The 14807-nt window shown below is 38.4% G+C and overlaps 4 protein-coding genes across 4 annotated transcripts; 2 read left to right on the top strand and 2 right to left on the bottom strand.

Annotated features, from left to right (window-relative positions):
* Positions 1 to 14: 14 nt before the first annotated feature.
* On the top strand, positions 15 to 2511 carry LOC105170626 (oxidoreductase). Its single transcript, XM_011091467.3, has 7 exons — positions 15 to 289; positions 378 to 438; positions 536 to 574; positions 1316 to 1428; positions 1655 to 1910; positions 1996 to 2042; positions 2170 to 2511. Exons 1-7 carry the CDS (start codon positions 164 to 166, stop codon positions 2338 to 2340), a joined length of 813 nt encoding a protein of 270 aa, XP_011089769.1. The 5' UTR covers positions 15 to 163; the 3' UTR covers positions 2341 to 2511.
* Positions 2512 to 4147: 1636 nt separating this feature from the next.
* Positions 4148 to 5926, bottom strand: LOC105170625 (L-ascorbate oxidase homolog). Its single transcript, XM_011091465.3, has one exon. The coding sequence runs from the start codon at positions 5854 to 5856 to the stop codon at positions 4189 to 4191; it is 1668 nt and encodes a 555-aa protein (XP_011089767.1). The 5' UTR covers positions 5857 to 5926; the 3' UTR covers positions 4148 to 4188.
* Positions 5927 to 6967: 1041 nt separating this feature from the next.
* LOC105170624 (L-ascorbate oxidase homolog) lies at positions 6968 to 8920 on the top strand. The gene has a single exon (XM_011091464.3). It carries the CDS (start codon positions 7076 to 7078, stop codon positions 8741 to 8743), a length of 1668 nt encoding a protein of 555 aa, XP_011089766.1. The 5' UTR covers positions 6968 to 7075; the 3' UTR covers positions 8744 to 8920.
* Positions 8921 to 12243: 3323 nt separating this feature from the next.
* Positions 12244 to 14116, bottom strand: LOC105170623 (L-ascorbate oxidase homolog). Its single transcript, XM_011091463.3, has one exon. The coding sequence runs from the start codon at positions 14030 to 14032 to the stop codon at positions 12368 to 12370; it is 1665 nt and encodes a 554-aa protein (XP_011089765.1). The 5' UTR covers positions 14033 to 14116; the 3' UTR covers positions 12244 to 12367.
* Positions 14117 to 14807: the final 691 nt, after the last annotated feature.

Below are 14807 nucleotides of genomic sequence, written 5' to 3'. Positions count from 1 at the left end.
AGACCAGCCCACACCGTCTTTGAGTCCTTAACAGACCTGTTTGAAAAGTCCTCAAACCATCCACAGGAATTGACATCGACCCACTTCTCACAAGATCCCACCTTAACACCCTACGAGACTACAAGAACAAGGGTATAAAACCCACCAAAATTTTTGAAATTCAATGGAAGAAATAGTGTCAACCGAAAAGGTTATAGCTTCAAACGAATTCGTTGTCGGGTCCGTGCCGACCGTCTTTTACATTCCCGACTACATTACTGCTGCTGAAGAAGACCAGCTCTTGAATAACGTAAACAGATGTAGTAATGAAATTACGTTCCAGCTTCTACTGTTGGTTTTGTACTATTTTTCTGTCTAAATTTTTATCTGCTTTGCAGATTTACCAAGCGTCGATTTCCAAGTGGAAATCTTTGAAGAATAGGAGACTACAAAATTGGGGTACGTCACTTGAATTGTAAGCGTTTGTTATACTTGGAAACAGTGTCTATTCTGTTCAATTTGAGTAAACAATTGATGTTGATCTTGGTCATGGCAGGAGGTGTAGTGCACGAAAAGGGTCTTCTCGCCCAAGATTGTAAGTTAGTCAAACAGAAAATTTTATAGCTTTCCTCATCTCTGATGGATGTGTGTTACTCAATCCATCTCCCTTTACTGCTTCTGTTCTGATTTCCGCATAACAGGAGAAGGTTAGTATTGTTGCTTAGTATTGTTGATCCTGGTCTAGGTTAAGCATGATAGGTAAAGAATTGGACTCAATCATTCTTATTCGACCTAGCAACATCCCATTTTGGAAGCCGGTTTGCTTAATTTCATTTTTGAAGAAAAATACTGCCTCACAGGAAGGGGGCTGATCAAGAAGCGGTATGACTAAAAAAAGTGCGTTCATTTGACAAGAATCCTAATTTTATTCCTACTTTGCCAAGCGATCAAGTGATCCGTAGGTTGAGTGAATGTAGGCATTCATGTGGTTAACACTTTAATCCTGCAAGGTTCATGATGACTGCATGGTATTCTTGATGAATAGCTCTAAGTTGGTATCTATGACTGGTAGGTTATTATGCTTATTCTCTGTTTTAATAACATGAAACACCCCCCCCCCCCCCCCCCCACGCACACGTACGTATAGACATATGCTTATTCTCTGTTTAGCATACATCAATACACAAACACACACACACACACGTGCATATATAGACAAGTTGCAGAGTGCTAGTCTGACAGATGAAGATGATCATAAGGATGGAGCCTCTAAATGATGCTTGAATACAAATTTGGGTAAGAGAAGTTCAACATTCAAATTTTTTGTGGTTTGCAGTGCCACCTTGGCTAAAACTCGTGACAAATAGGATATACGAGGAATCAAGGTTGTTTCCATCAGCAATTAATCATGTGCTTATCAATGAATATCTTCCTGATCAAGGAATTATGGTGGGTGCTAAAATTTAGTGCATTGTTACTCAATTACACATTTACATCTTCAATTATAGTTCTTCAAATTTAAGATTTTCTTTTGTTTTTTTCTCTGTTCCGTTCTACTGTTGCCCTTGCTTTTGCTGTTGCACAGCAGACAGAAGGGGTCAAGAAAATAGTGAACCTTCTTCCAAAAATGTAGTCAACACGTTTGACAGTGATCATAATTTGATTTTTCTAACAGCCACACCAGGATGGACCTGCGTATGTGCCGGTGGTGGCAATCCTATCTCTTGGATCGCCTGTTGTTATGGACTTTGTTCCACATCCTAGTTTTTGTGGAACTGCTACAGACATATCAGGAAACAATGGCGAAGATATCATTTCTAAACCAGATAATATAAAGATGAGTTCTGGGGAATATTTGAGTGAATACCGTCCCTTTTCAGTGGCCTTGATGCCTCGCAGCTTGCTGATATTTAAAGATAAAGCATACTCAGGTTGGTAATTATTTTGCATCTGTCTGTTGTCATTTGTGCTCAATGTGGTTTAACTGTAAACACATATATCTTATGTTTCATCCAGACTTTTTGCACGGCATAAAAGATTGTGAGTTTCAGCGATTTGATGAGGTAAGACAGGGAACAAGTACTTGAACATGCTGAACACTAGTGAAAAATACACAAAATTGATTTGAGTTGCATATAGAGCTTTTAAATTTTAATCTCTGAGCAATTGCGGGTTCTCCTGTTGGTCCAGGCTGTAAATGTTACCAATTGTCTGAAAAGTGAAGCACAATTAGCACATACGATTTCAGGGTTGAAGATTGATGGGGAAGCTGGAGACAATGTCATTCACAGGACTGGTACAAGAGTTTCTCTTACATGCCGGGTCGTGACGAAAGTTCACAAACATTTGATAAAGCTTTAGGTTTAGACCATAGAGCAAGAGATGGATGGTTTTCAGTTGAGCCCTTTTGATAGATCGCATGGAAAAGTCTGATTTGGAAGTTGCAAGAAACTGTAAGAAGAGAAAAACAATTATATTTAAGCATGAATTTTCCTCATTTTTGTGTGTAATATATATTTGATTGTTTTGTTATTTGCCATCTACGGACTATTCTTGACCAAATTAAATCATCTGAATACTGTGGATGTAATTTCATGAACTGAGTACAGAACTTTTCCACTGTGGAAGACTTTGGTGGGGTGAGCTTCCAAGTTTTGGTGGAAATACATACAACTTGACGTATTGTCTTCATCCCCAACATCATTATCGTCCCTATGTGTCTTCATCCTCTTCAATTTCTTCTGTTTCTTTACAAATTTTCACAGTTTCTTCATTACATATTTTTTACTAGGGTCCTTACTCATGAAAATATCATCAACATTTGAAACTTCCTAATCCTCTAAACTTAAGCTAGGAGCATCATTGTCATCAAATGTCTCAACTCGTCGCAGATAATCAAAATTAGATGACTCATCAAGCTTTTTGACTATGACATGTCGATTGAAGTTTGATTTTCAAAAGTTTTCCTTTTACCTTTGTCTTGTCCCATCCCCCTTATAACCCCTACTTCATTTACAACTTCACCCTAAACCATAGTCCCTTCCCCAACCCTTTCTTGATTTACAGCTTCTCCCTCAACCACTTCTTGATTTACAGTTTCTCCCTTAATCCGAGTTTAGGGATGTTAATAGATAAAGTAAGACCCATTTCAAATTTATACCCATAAAAAAAACTCATTCTATCAAATATTACCCCGGTCCTATCCAACCCTCTTAAGACCCAATGCCGTTGTTTTGAGTCCATTTTTTTTGGGTTTGAGTAGAGTCTTGACCCATTTTTTTTTTCTATTTTTCTTCATATTTTTTATTTAAGACAAAGTAATTAAAAAAGACTAAATAAATTTTAAATTAAATTAAATTCCTTTCCTTTTATTTTTCATTTTTACCCACTATTTATTAATAAATTCATAATTATTGAGACCAATTCACAAATAACTTTTTTTATAGAATTTTTTAGATAATATATTATTTATTATACCATTTACAAAATAATCTAATGAAACTATTAAATCTACATATTCATAGCAATCGAATTTTAATATTATAAAATTTTAAAATTCCTTTTTATTACTTCAAGTTTTCAAGCAAGGGCAAAATAATTTTTCGGTACCATTAAAAAAGTTCATTATCGATTTTGATATAACAATTGTGGCGGGTGTCACTTTTGGTGTCATAAAATACAAAACAGACTAATCACACATGGCAGTTAATGGCTGTTAATTTTTATTGGTTGATGTGATTTTGGCTGATTTTGACTTCAAAAGCCATTGTTTAAGGTAGAGAAAAAAAGATATTTTGACCACAAACTAGCTAGAAGAGTTTTTTTTTTTTAATTTTTTTTCACAAAAATGAAATTGTTAGGAATTTTTTTTTAATATACATAATAAAATAGCTCAAATTATAATTGTAATTATTTAATTGTAATAAATTGTGATCATCATGTACTAATTTATACTTTGGACAATATTGAGTATTGTCAATAAAAACTTGTAAATGTTTGAGAACAGGATAAGTAATTCTGTTAAATTTCGATTTGAAAGCCAAAAGATTAGATAATATAACTAGTCGACTAAAAGCAGAAGTATTTAAGATAAATCTATTTATTCATTAAAAAAATAGTGAAATTACACTTAGTAATATTTAACGTAATGAAGAAAAAATAAAAAAACATTTTAAGTAACTAATCAAGCAGCTCATAGCTTCTTCTTCTTTAAGTGTATGGAGCAGGCTTCGGCAATGACTTAACGATACCGCAGAGCTCTTGAGTTTCAGGCAGTGAGTACTCATCCCTCAATGAGCGTGCTTCAGAGACTACGCTGAGGTAGAACTGCTGCCCCAAATATGCTCTCTCGCGCATCTCCGACCTCAGGTTCCACATACCCGCATTGTCCAATGTGGTCATCACTGCTGCCCATGAGTTGGGGTACACCTGAATCGTGTTCCTGCTCACTGCATCCAACAAGTTGTAGTTCTTCCTCTTCTCAGGGCTCCACCTCCCGGGCTCTATCGCAACTGCAAAGAAGGAGAATCCATCCAAGTGCCAGGTTTGGATGGTCTTCTCGTGGTTCTCAAAGATGATCTCCACAAAGTTTCTGTATGTTCCATTCACCACGTTGGGGGCCACTTCCACTTTGTCACCCTCTTGAGGCTCGTCCTTCATCAGATTGTAAGTGAATACTTTGTCAGCCACACCGTAGTATTCTGCCAACTTCAATGGGGTCTCTGCGTCCACATGTGACACACCGTTGATGCCAAATCTGAGCTTGCCATTGGAGGAAGAGCGAGAGTTAGCAATCTTGATGGTGCGGGTGATGTTGATCTTGCCGTACTTGTAGGAGCCTTGTGGGTTGGGACGTGCAGCATTGGATGTGAGGTTCCACCTGAAGGAGCGGAATTGGCTGATGGACCAGGCAATGCCCTTGGTGTTCTCGGGAGGTGGTGGTGGGAGCTCAGGTGATGCAGCCCCATTTCCGTTAGCATAACGAATGACGGCTACAGTTGAGTGAGGATGCTGGGCGAACCTGCTGGAAGCCACGAAGTAGTAGTCCTTGGGGGTTTGGTCAGCTGTCACCAGCACGGACATGCATTGCCCAACATGAAGGTCCAAAGAGTCATAGAGATTCTGCACGGTGTGGGATCCCTCCACTTCGACCACCTTCATGGTATGGCCCTGGACTCTGAAGTTGACAGAGAGCCTGAGACCGACGTTGCAAACCCTCAATTTATAAGTGTTGCCAGCCTCGAAAGTGAAAAGGGGCTTAGCATTGGCGTCGCCGACCTTGCTGGATTGGCCATTAATTTGGATGCCATCAGGCCTGCCGATGGAGCGACCAGAATCAAGAATGCTCTTTAGGGTCTTGTGGCCCTTGTTGTACCAATCCCCAAGAAGAACAGGATACTCCTCGGCGGGATTGTCATAGGGGATGGGGATAAGGGGCCGGCTGTGGACCTTGAGCATACCGATACCACCAGAGGCCCTGTGGAGAGCGGTGGTGGGGAAGTAGAAGTAGGTTCCGATCTGGTCCTTGACCTGGAAGCGATAGGTGTAGTTCTTTCCAGGGAGGATGGGGCACATAGCACCGGGAGTGCCATCCTGCCAAGAATTCTTCCTCTGTTGGATACCCGCCCAAGTGAGGAGGAAAGGCTCGTCGAGCTGATTGAAGACATTAACGACGATGTTGTTGTTAGAGGTACAATTGATGGCTGGTCCAGGGAACTGACCATTGATAAGAATGCCCTGTTGTGGGACGCCAAGAGGTGCAATGGTACCATAGGTGACCTTCCATTCGAACTCGAGAGTAGGGTCCCCTGCAATGACACAGGTGGCCGAGAAGCAGAGAAACAACACGGCAAAGATCATCTTGGTGTAGAACACCATTGCTCTGCAGAATGAGAAGAAGCTGTTTTAGTGTTTTTTCTTGTTTTTTTTTGGGCTTGCCAAGAAGAAGAGGAAGTTATTGAGAATGTCTTCTTCTGGCAAGAGACCTTTTTGTTTTTGTTTGATGTATTTGGGAATGAATGAATAGGCTTTTATAGGGAGAAGGATTGGCATATCTCCCAAGTTGGTTGGCTCATCTCTATACGTTCCTCGCTTCTCGGCCTGCTTATTTGTTTTTCACATGCAATTCCTCCTTCACCCTTTCCATCTCTTCCTCCTCATCCACTCATTTCCTTGCGATTCTCAACTGCATATCTCTCACCATATTTGGTCTTTGAATTACAGTAAGAAAAATATTAAAAATCTACAATGGAATTTAATAATTTAATATCTTTTGTTAATATTTAATAATTTTTATAATCTTAACTATGGAATTCTATTGCTATATTCATAGTATCACACCCCATGCTCACGCTCATGTACGTAGCACTTTGTTTTGCATAGCACTAAGTTTCCAACACTACTTGGTGGTCGATTTGGATATTATTTGTCACTCGAGTTCTTTGGGCAATGATGATATATTACTTATTTTATTAAATCATAATCCATATTGAATGGAGTGTCACATATAGTAATAGGGATTTGTAACCACTATTATTGTAGTGGAGACAGAAATTTTGTAGCAATTAATTTCCACTGCTATGACTACAAAAATTATGTAGCAATTTTTCTACTAAAAATACGGTAGTAGTCTTGTCACTATAGGAATAGAAGCTTTGTAGTTATATTCATTAATATAGCTATTCATAGCCATTTTTGTTGCCACAGCAAGTAAAGAATTAATATATATTATAGACTTTTAATATTTTTCTTACTGTAATTCAAAGACCAAATATGGTGAGAGATATGCAGTTGAGAATCGCAAGGAAATGAGTGGATGAGGAGGAAGAGATGGAAAGGGTGAAGGAGGAATTGCATGTGAAAAACAAATAAGCAGGCCGAGAAGCGAGGAACGTATAGAGATGAGCCAACCAACTTGGGAGATATGCCAATCCTTCTCCCTATAAAAGCCTATTCATTCATTCCCAAATACATCAAACAAAAACAAAAAGGTCTCTTGCCAGAAGAAGACATTCTCAATAACTTCCTCTTCTTCTTGGCAAGCCCGAAAAAAAACTAGAAAAAACACTAAAACAGCTTCTTCTCATTCTGCAGAGCAATGGTGTTCTACACCAAGATGATCTTTGCCGTGTTGTTTCTCTGCTTCTCGGCCACCTGTGTCATTGCAGGGGACCCTACTCTCGAGTTCGAATGGAAGGTCACTTATGGTACCATTGCACCTCTTGGCGTCCCACAACAGGGCATTCTTATCAATGGTCAGTTCCCTGGACCAGCCATCAATTGTACCTCTAACAACAACATCGTCGTTAATGTCTTCAATCAGCTCGACGAGCCTTTCCTCCTCACTTGGGCGGGTATCCAACAGAGGAAGAATTCTTGGCAGGATGGCACTCCCGGTGCTATGTGCCCCATCCTCCCTGGAAAGAACTACACCTATCGCTTCCAGGTCAAGGACCAGATCGGAACCTACTTCTACTTCCCTACCACCGCTCTCCACAGGGCCTCTGGTGGTATCGGTATGCTCAAGGTCCACAGCCGGCCCCTTATCCCCATCCCCTATGACAATCCCGCCGAGGAGTATCCTGTTCTTCTTGGGGATTGGTACAACAAGGGCCACAAGACCCTAAAGAGCATTCTTGATTCTGGTCGCTCCATCGGCAGGCCTGATGGCATCCAAATTAATGGCCAATCCAGCAAGGTCGGCGACGCCAATGCTAAGCCCCTTTTCACTTTTGAGGCTGGCAAGACTTATAAATTGAGGGTTTGCAACGTCGGTCTCAGGCTCTCCGTCAACTTCAGAGTCCAGGGCCATACCCTGAAGGTGGTCGAAGTGGAGGGATCCCACAACGTACAGAATCTCTACGACTCTCTGGACCTTCATGTTGGGCAATGCATGTCCGTGCTGGTCACAGCTGACCAAACCCCCAAGGACTACTACTTCGTGGCGTCCAGCAGGTTCGCCCAGCATCCTCTCTCAACTGTGGCCGTCATTCGTTATGTTAACGGAAATGGGGCTGCATCACCTGAGCTCCCACCACCACCTCCCGAGAACACCAAGGGCATTGCCTGGTCCATCAGCCAATTCCGCTCCTTCAGGTGGAACCTCACATCCAATGCTGCACGTCCCAACCCACAAGGCTCCTACAAGTACGGCAAGATCAACATCACCCGCACCATCAAGATTGCTAACTCTCGCTCTTCCTCCAATGGCAAGCTCAGATTTGGCATCAACGGTGTGTCACATGTGGACGCAGAGACCCCATTGAAGTTGGCAGAATACTACGGTGTGGCTGACAAAGTATTCACTTACAATCTGATGAAGGACGAGCCTCAAGAGGGTGACAAAGTGGAAGTGGCCCCCAACGTGGTGAATGGAACATACAGAAACTTTGTGGAGATCATCTTTGAGAACCACGAGAAGACCATCCAAACCTGGCACTTGGATGGATTCTCCTTCTTTGCAGTCGCGATAGAGCCCGGGAGGTGGAGCCCTGAGAAGAGGAAGAACTACAACTTGTTGGATGCATTGAGCAGGAACACCATTCAGGTGTACCCCAACTCATGGGCGGCGGTGATGACCACATTGGACAATGCGGGTATGTGGAACTTGAGGTCGGAGATGCGCGAGAGAGCATATCTCGGACAGCAGCTCTACCTGAGCGTAGTCTCTGAAGCACGCTCATTGAGGGATGAGTACTCACTGCCTGAAACTCAAGAGCTCTGCGGTATCGTTAAGTCTCTGCCGAAGCCTGCTCCATACACTTGAAGAAGAAGAAGAAGAAGCTAAGACCTGATTAGTCTATATCTATATATAAAAATCTATCTATTTATATCTTTTTTTCTATAAAAAAGCCAATCCCTAAAACCAAAATTCTTTCTTCCTTGTATTTGCCTAAATTGACCTTATAATCATACTATTTTTTTTAGGGATGATGATGTAAAATAATGTACTCAACTATTAACTCACATTAATTACTTTTGACATTATTTAATTTGGATTTAATTTATTTACTAAAGTAAAAAAAAAAAAAAGTACCCTATAATAGAATAGAAATTAAAAATACTACAAACATATGAAAATTGACGTATTTATAATTTTTCAAATTACTAAAAAATACTATTTAATGTATCTCAAGAATACTAATCGTAATTTAACCCAATTTAAATCCAAGTAGTACACGGGAATATGTGAAGTGTCTGTAACAAAATCTTCTCGATCTAACAGACTAATATTTTTTTCTTCAAGACACTGATAGCTAGATTTCATCCGTTGCTATAAAAGGTAATTTAATTTAAACTGTTTGAAGAATATTATACCAATATATTTTAATTGTAATTATTTAAAATGAGCTCCAGTTATATATAGTATGTTCTAATTGATCATATGTTGGTCCGTAAAATCTCTCCTGACTGTGAGAATGTTTGAATATTGAACGACATTGCTGTGGCTTCGGACATTTTGTTTTGATGCTGATTTTAATTCTTTTATCTGAATGTCTTTGATTTCAATGTTGTTCTTCATATGATATTTTCACTATACAAATGTGGGCCAAGTGCTCTGTAAAACTGTTCCATTGAATATGTATTTTGGGCGTGGATAGTATACAATTGATGTGTGCATGTGGTTGTGATACGTAGTTCTTATATGTATATAATAAATATCTTTTTATATTTTAAAATATATTATAAATAAAAGTAAAATATATATATTAGTACATTATATTATTGAAAAAAATCAATTAATGTAAATTTTAAAAAGTTGAATAAGTTAGTTATTTTATCATGAATGATACTTTTTACTTCACAAAAAAAATAGTGCGGTGGTGTCATTAACCATCGTTTGTGAGTATGAAAGGGTTTCTTTTTTTTACATTAGTATATACAAAATAAAATGTATATTGGAATAGAAGATTTGAGGGCAAAATATTTTTAGTCCCATAAAACAAGGATAGTATTTATTTTGGAACCATAACCATGACGTGTGACACTTTTAGTCCAATAAACTTAAAATCACGTCTTTTTAGTTCCAAAAAGTATGATTTTAGCACTTTTTAGTCCCCAAACCACAATACCTTTTAAGTCCCAAACAACGTCTTTTTTTAGTTCCAAAACTACCATGCACATGAGTTTTGTGGACTAAAACCGATACCTGTCAATTGTTTGTGGTACATCAAAAAATCTCCTTTTATTTTATGGGACTAAAAAAGTATTTTACCCAAAATTTGAAGTGTTTTTGTTTGGTAAAAAAGGAAAAAATGCAAGCACCTTCTGTGAGATTGCAAGTGAGTAAATTATTCTCCTATAAAAAAAATAATAATTTACTTCTCTATATTTTTTTAAAATGTAGCAGTAAACCCACTGTATTTTTTAAAATGAAATAATTTACCTTTTTAGATATAGTGGTAAATTGCTTTATTTTAAAAAATAAAAGAGAGTAAGTTGTAGCCACGAAATTTTGCTCCATTTTCTCTCTAAAAATGTTCTCCTTTTTTTTCTATATTGAATTTGATTCAATTTAGAACATAAAATATTCCAAAATCACTAATCAATAGTGTTATTTTAGAGTTGTTTTTCTTCTGGCTTTTTATTCTATCTAGCAATAGAAAAAGAACTATATCTCTTCCTTAGTGTGGTGTGGACAAATTAGAGGGATTCTAATTTGGATCATAAACTGAACAGAACGGGAGAACGTAAAGGGAACAATGCATGTTGTTGCTCAACTTTAGAACAAAAAGGTAAGGTTTTATTTTTTGTTTCTATGTTTTTTGTTTCATCCTCTAACCACTTGTCTAACATTTTTATTTGTTCATTATCATGCTTTTGACAAACATCGAATGCGAAAATTTCAAAGGGAACACCCCTTTGAACCCATTTTAAATAATTTTTTTTATTTCACGCTTCGGCCGCGTTTCCGAGCCACACCGATTCTTTCAATATCAATGAAAATTTGAGACAAACAAGAGTAGAAAAATATTAGTAGGATAGTGAGAGATTAAAAAAAAAATCAAGCGAAATTGAGGAAATAGAGAGAAAATAAGAAGAATGAAAGAAGATAATGAGATTAAATGGAAAAATAGGAACACATTCATATAGAATAATTTTGAACAGTCGGGTATAGGAACACATGTATAGTCGTTAATTTAAACTTTAGGGACGACACTTGAGATGGTCTTACAAACGGTCATTCCAACCGTTGAAATATAGACGTTGAATTTCATTTGTAACAATCTAATAACACAAAAGAAATAATTCAAAAGCAAATTGGCACCAGGTTTTGGAACAATTGTAAAAGCACATAGCTTCTTAAATAAAATTCATAAGTTGGAACGATTTTTCACATATTTGATTAAGAGTAGACCAAAATCTTTCATATTGTACCTCATTTTGGAATATATTTTTAAACTATCATTTTCGAAACAAGCACATATAGCAATGGTTGGGTTGGGACCTTTCTTAATTCTAATATAGTGTTTCAAACAGAGTTCAACTATTTACCGTTACTATTTTGAAACGGATTTAATAATCGTTTTGTTGAAACTTATCTTGGAACAATTTGATCGTTCCAAATTTATAACCCAAAAAAATATTGAACAAGATGTCATATTTCAATATTTGTTCCTTATGTGGTCCAAAGACCATTTCAAGATGAAACGAATTTTAGAACGATTTATCTGACCGTGCCAAATCCCGTCTTTTTTTATAATATTATTTTTATACACATCAAACCCCTCATATATCTTTATAGATATCTTTCTTGATAACATCCCTAAATTAATTATCTTCAAAATCTCATACACATAATAATCTCTAATATTTTTTAACTATAATTTTCTAATATTTTAAAAAAAATTCTATATATTTTTTGCTATTATAATAATTAATTAAATACTAGTATATAATTCAATATTTAGTTAACAAACTCGATTAAATTGAATAAATTAATTATAAAAATAGTTAAATTTAATAAATCAAGTAATTTAGTAAATAGACTATAATATTCTTAATACAAATGAGATATTTAGTCATTTACTAATTTATCAATGGTCAAATTTATAAAATTTTTCGTTAAATATTAAATTGAATAACAGAAATTATATTACTAAATATACAAATTAAATAATTTAAATATATTAATTCATTGATATTTATAACATAATCTCTTACCCTGCCGTGCGCAGTTTCGGGAGAAGAAAGAATTTTTTTGTTAACTTAATATGAAATGATATTTAGCTTTGGCCAACATAAATTCTAAGTATGGTGAGGCGGTTGATATAAAATATATTTATTAATTCAAGAAAATTGACATAAAGTAGTAACTCAAAAAGAAACAAAATAATTTCATTATTAACTAAGCAGCAGCACCAAGCAGCTCATAGCGTCTTCTTCTTCTTCAAGTGTATGGAGCAGGCTTCGGCAGAGACTTGACAATGCCACAGAGCTCTTGTGTTTCGGGCAATGAGTACTCATCCCTGAGTGAGCGTGCTTCAGACACTACGCTCAAGTACAATTGTTGTCCCAAATACGCTCTTTCGCGCATCTCCGACCTCAAGTTCCACATACCCGCATTGTCCAATGTGGTCATCACTGCTGCCCATGAGTTGGGGTACACCTGAATCGTGTTCCTGCTCACTGCATCCAACAAGTTGTAGTTCTTCCTCTTCTCAGCGCTCCACCTCCCGGGCTCTATCGCAACTGCAAAGAAGGAGAATCCATCCAAGTGCCAGGTTTGGATGGTCTTCTCGTGGTTCTCAAAGATGATCTCCACAAAGTTTCTGTATGTTCCATTCACCACGTTGGGAGCCACTTCCACTTTGTTGCCCTCTTGAGGCTCGTCCTTCATCAGATTGTAGGTGAATACTTTGTCAGCCACACCGTAGTACTCTGCCAACTTCAATGGGGTCTCGGCGTCCACATGTGACACACCGTTGATGCCAAATCTGAGCTTGCCATTGGAGGAAGAGCGAGAGTTAGCAATCTTGATGGTGCGGGTGATGTTGATCTTGCCGTACTTGTAGGAGCCTTGTGGGTTGGGACGTGCAGCATTGGATGTGAGGTTCCACCTGAAGGAGCGGAATTGGCTGATGGACCAGGCAATGCCCTTGGTGTTCTCGGGAGGTGGTGGTGGGAGCTCAGGTGATGCAGCCCCATTTCCGTTAGCATAACGAATGACGGCCACAGTTGAGAGAGGATGCTGGGCGAACCTGCTGGACGCCACGAAGTAGTAGTCCTTGGGGGTTTGGTCAGCTGTCACCAGCACGGACATGCATTGCCCAACATGAAGGTCCAAAGAGTCATAGAGATTCTGCACGGTGTGGGATCCCTCCACTTCGACCACCTTCATGGTATGGCCCTGGACTCTGAAGTTGACAGAGAGCCTGAGACCGACGTTGCAAACCCTCAATTTATAAGTCTTGCCAGCCTCAAAAGTGAAAAGGGGCTTAGCATTGGCGTCGCCGACCTTGCTGGATTGGCCATTAATTTGGATGCCATCAGGCCTGCCGATGGAGCGACCAGAATCAAGAATGCTCTTTAGGGTCTTGTGGCCCTTGTTGTACCAATCCCCAAGAAGAACAGGATACTCCTCGGCGGGATTGTCATAGGGGATGGGGATAAGGGGTCGGCTGTGGACCTTGAGCATACCGATACCACCAGAGGCCCTGTGGAGAGCGGTGGTAGGGAAGTAGAAGTAGGTTCCGATCTGGTCCTTGACCTGGAAGCGATAGGTGTAGTTCTTTCCAGGGAGGATGGGGCACATAGCACCGGGAGTGCCATCTTGCCAAGAATTCTTCCTCTGCTGGATACCCGCCCAAGTGAGGAGGAAAGGCTCATCGAGCTGATTGAAGACATTGACGACAATATTGTTGTTAGAGGTACAATTGATGGCTGGTCCAGGGAACTGACCATTGATAAGAATGCCCTGTTGGGGGACGCCAAGAGGTGCAATGGTGCCATACGTGACCTTCCATTCGTGCTCAAGAGTAGGGTCCCCAGCAATAGCGAAGGTCGACAGGTAGAGGAACAACGCCACAAAGATGATCTGGCTGTTGGAGCCCATTGCTCTTCTTACCTTAGTCAATCTCCGCTACACCAGAGAAGTACTTTTTCTTATTTGAGGGTGATTTTCACAATTGTCAATGCTGATTTTTATACTGGAAATTGAGTATCAAAATGATGGGTCGTCCTCTTCATTCGGTGGTTTCAGTTTGCGTCTTTGATGCTGTGCCTTCCATTCCCCGACAATTCCTCCTTCCCACTTTTTTCTCACTTCCTCCTCATCCCCCGACAGTTCCTTTTTGTGTGAAAACAACACCGTTTTGCTCTTTTTCTAACAAATACGTACTGGATTTAGTAAAATCATTTGGCTACAACTCTTTTTTCTTGTTAAATTAATATTGAATAATCTTTTTTTTTCATTTTTCCTTTTTAGTAATGCAAGCCAGCTTTATGTGTAAGAGGAACTTATTGCATAAATGGAAGGAGATGGAAATCCAGATATGACATATCAAAGAATGTGACAGAGAAATGAAGTTGAGATGTATAAGTTAGCCTGCAGATTCTATTGTCAAATTTAATAATTAGGACAAAGCGTGAAAAATGACTAAGTGTTGAAAACCATGTATATATACTTGCTTAATTTCTTGACTATGTATTTTTTCTTTATTATCTGATAATTAATTTTTGCAATTTAGTCCTGTAATTTAAAAATTTTGGAAAATTTTCATTCTTTTCCGGCCAATTTGGTTAGAAAATTACATATAATTTGCACATGTCTCAATTAAATTGTATTTTTGGTCCTACATAAATTATTTATAAGACTAAAATTATAAGTA

Source organism: Sesamum indicum, linkage group LG9, assembly GCF_026168435.1.
Source record: "Sesamum indicum cultivar Baizhima isolate 11 linkage group LG9, ASM2616843v1, whole genome shotgun sequence".
Lineage (NCBI taxonomy): Eukaryota > Viridiplantae > Streptophyta > Magnoliopsida > Lamiales > Pedaliaceae > Sesamum > Sesamum indicum.
This window is presented reverse-complemented; position numbering and strand designations above follow the sequence as displayed.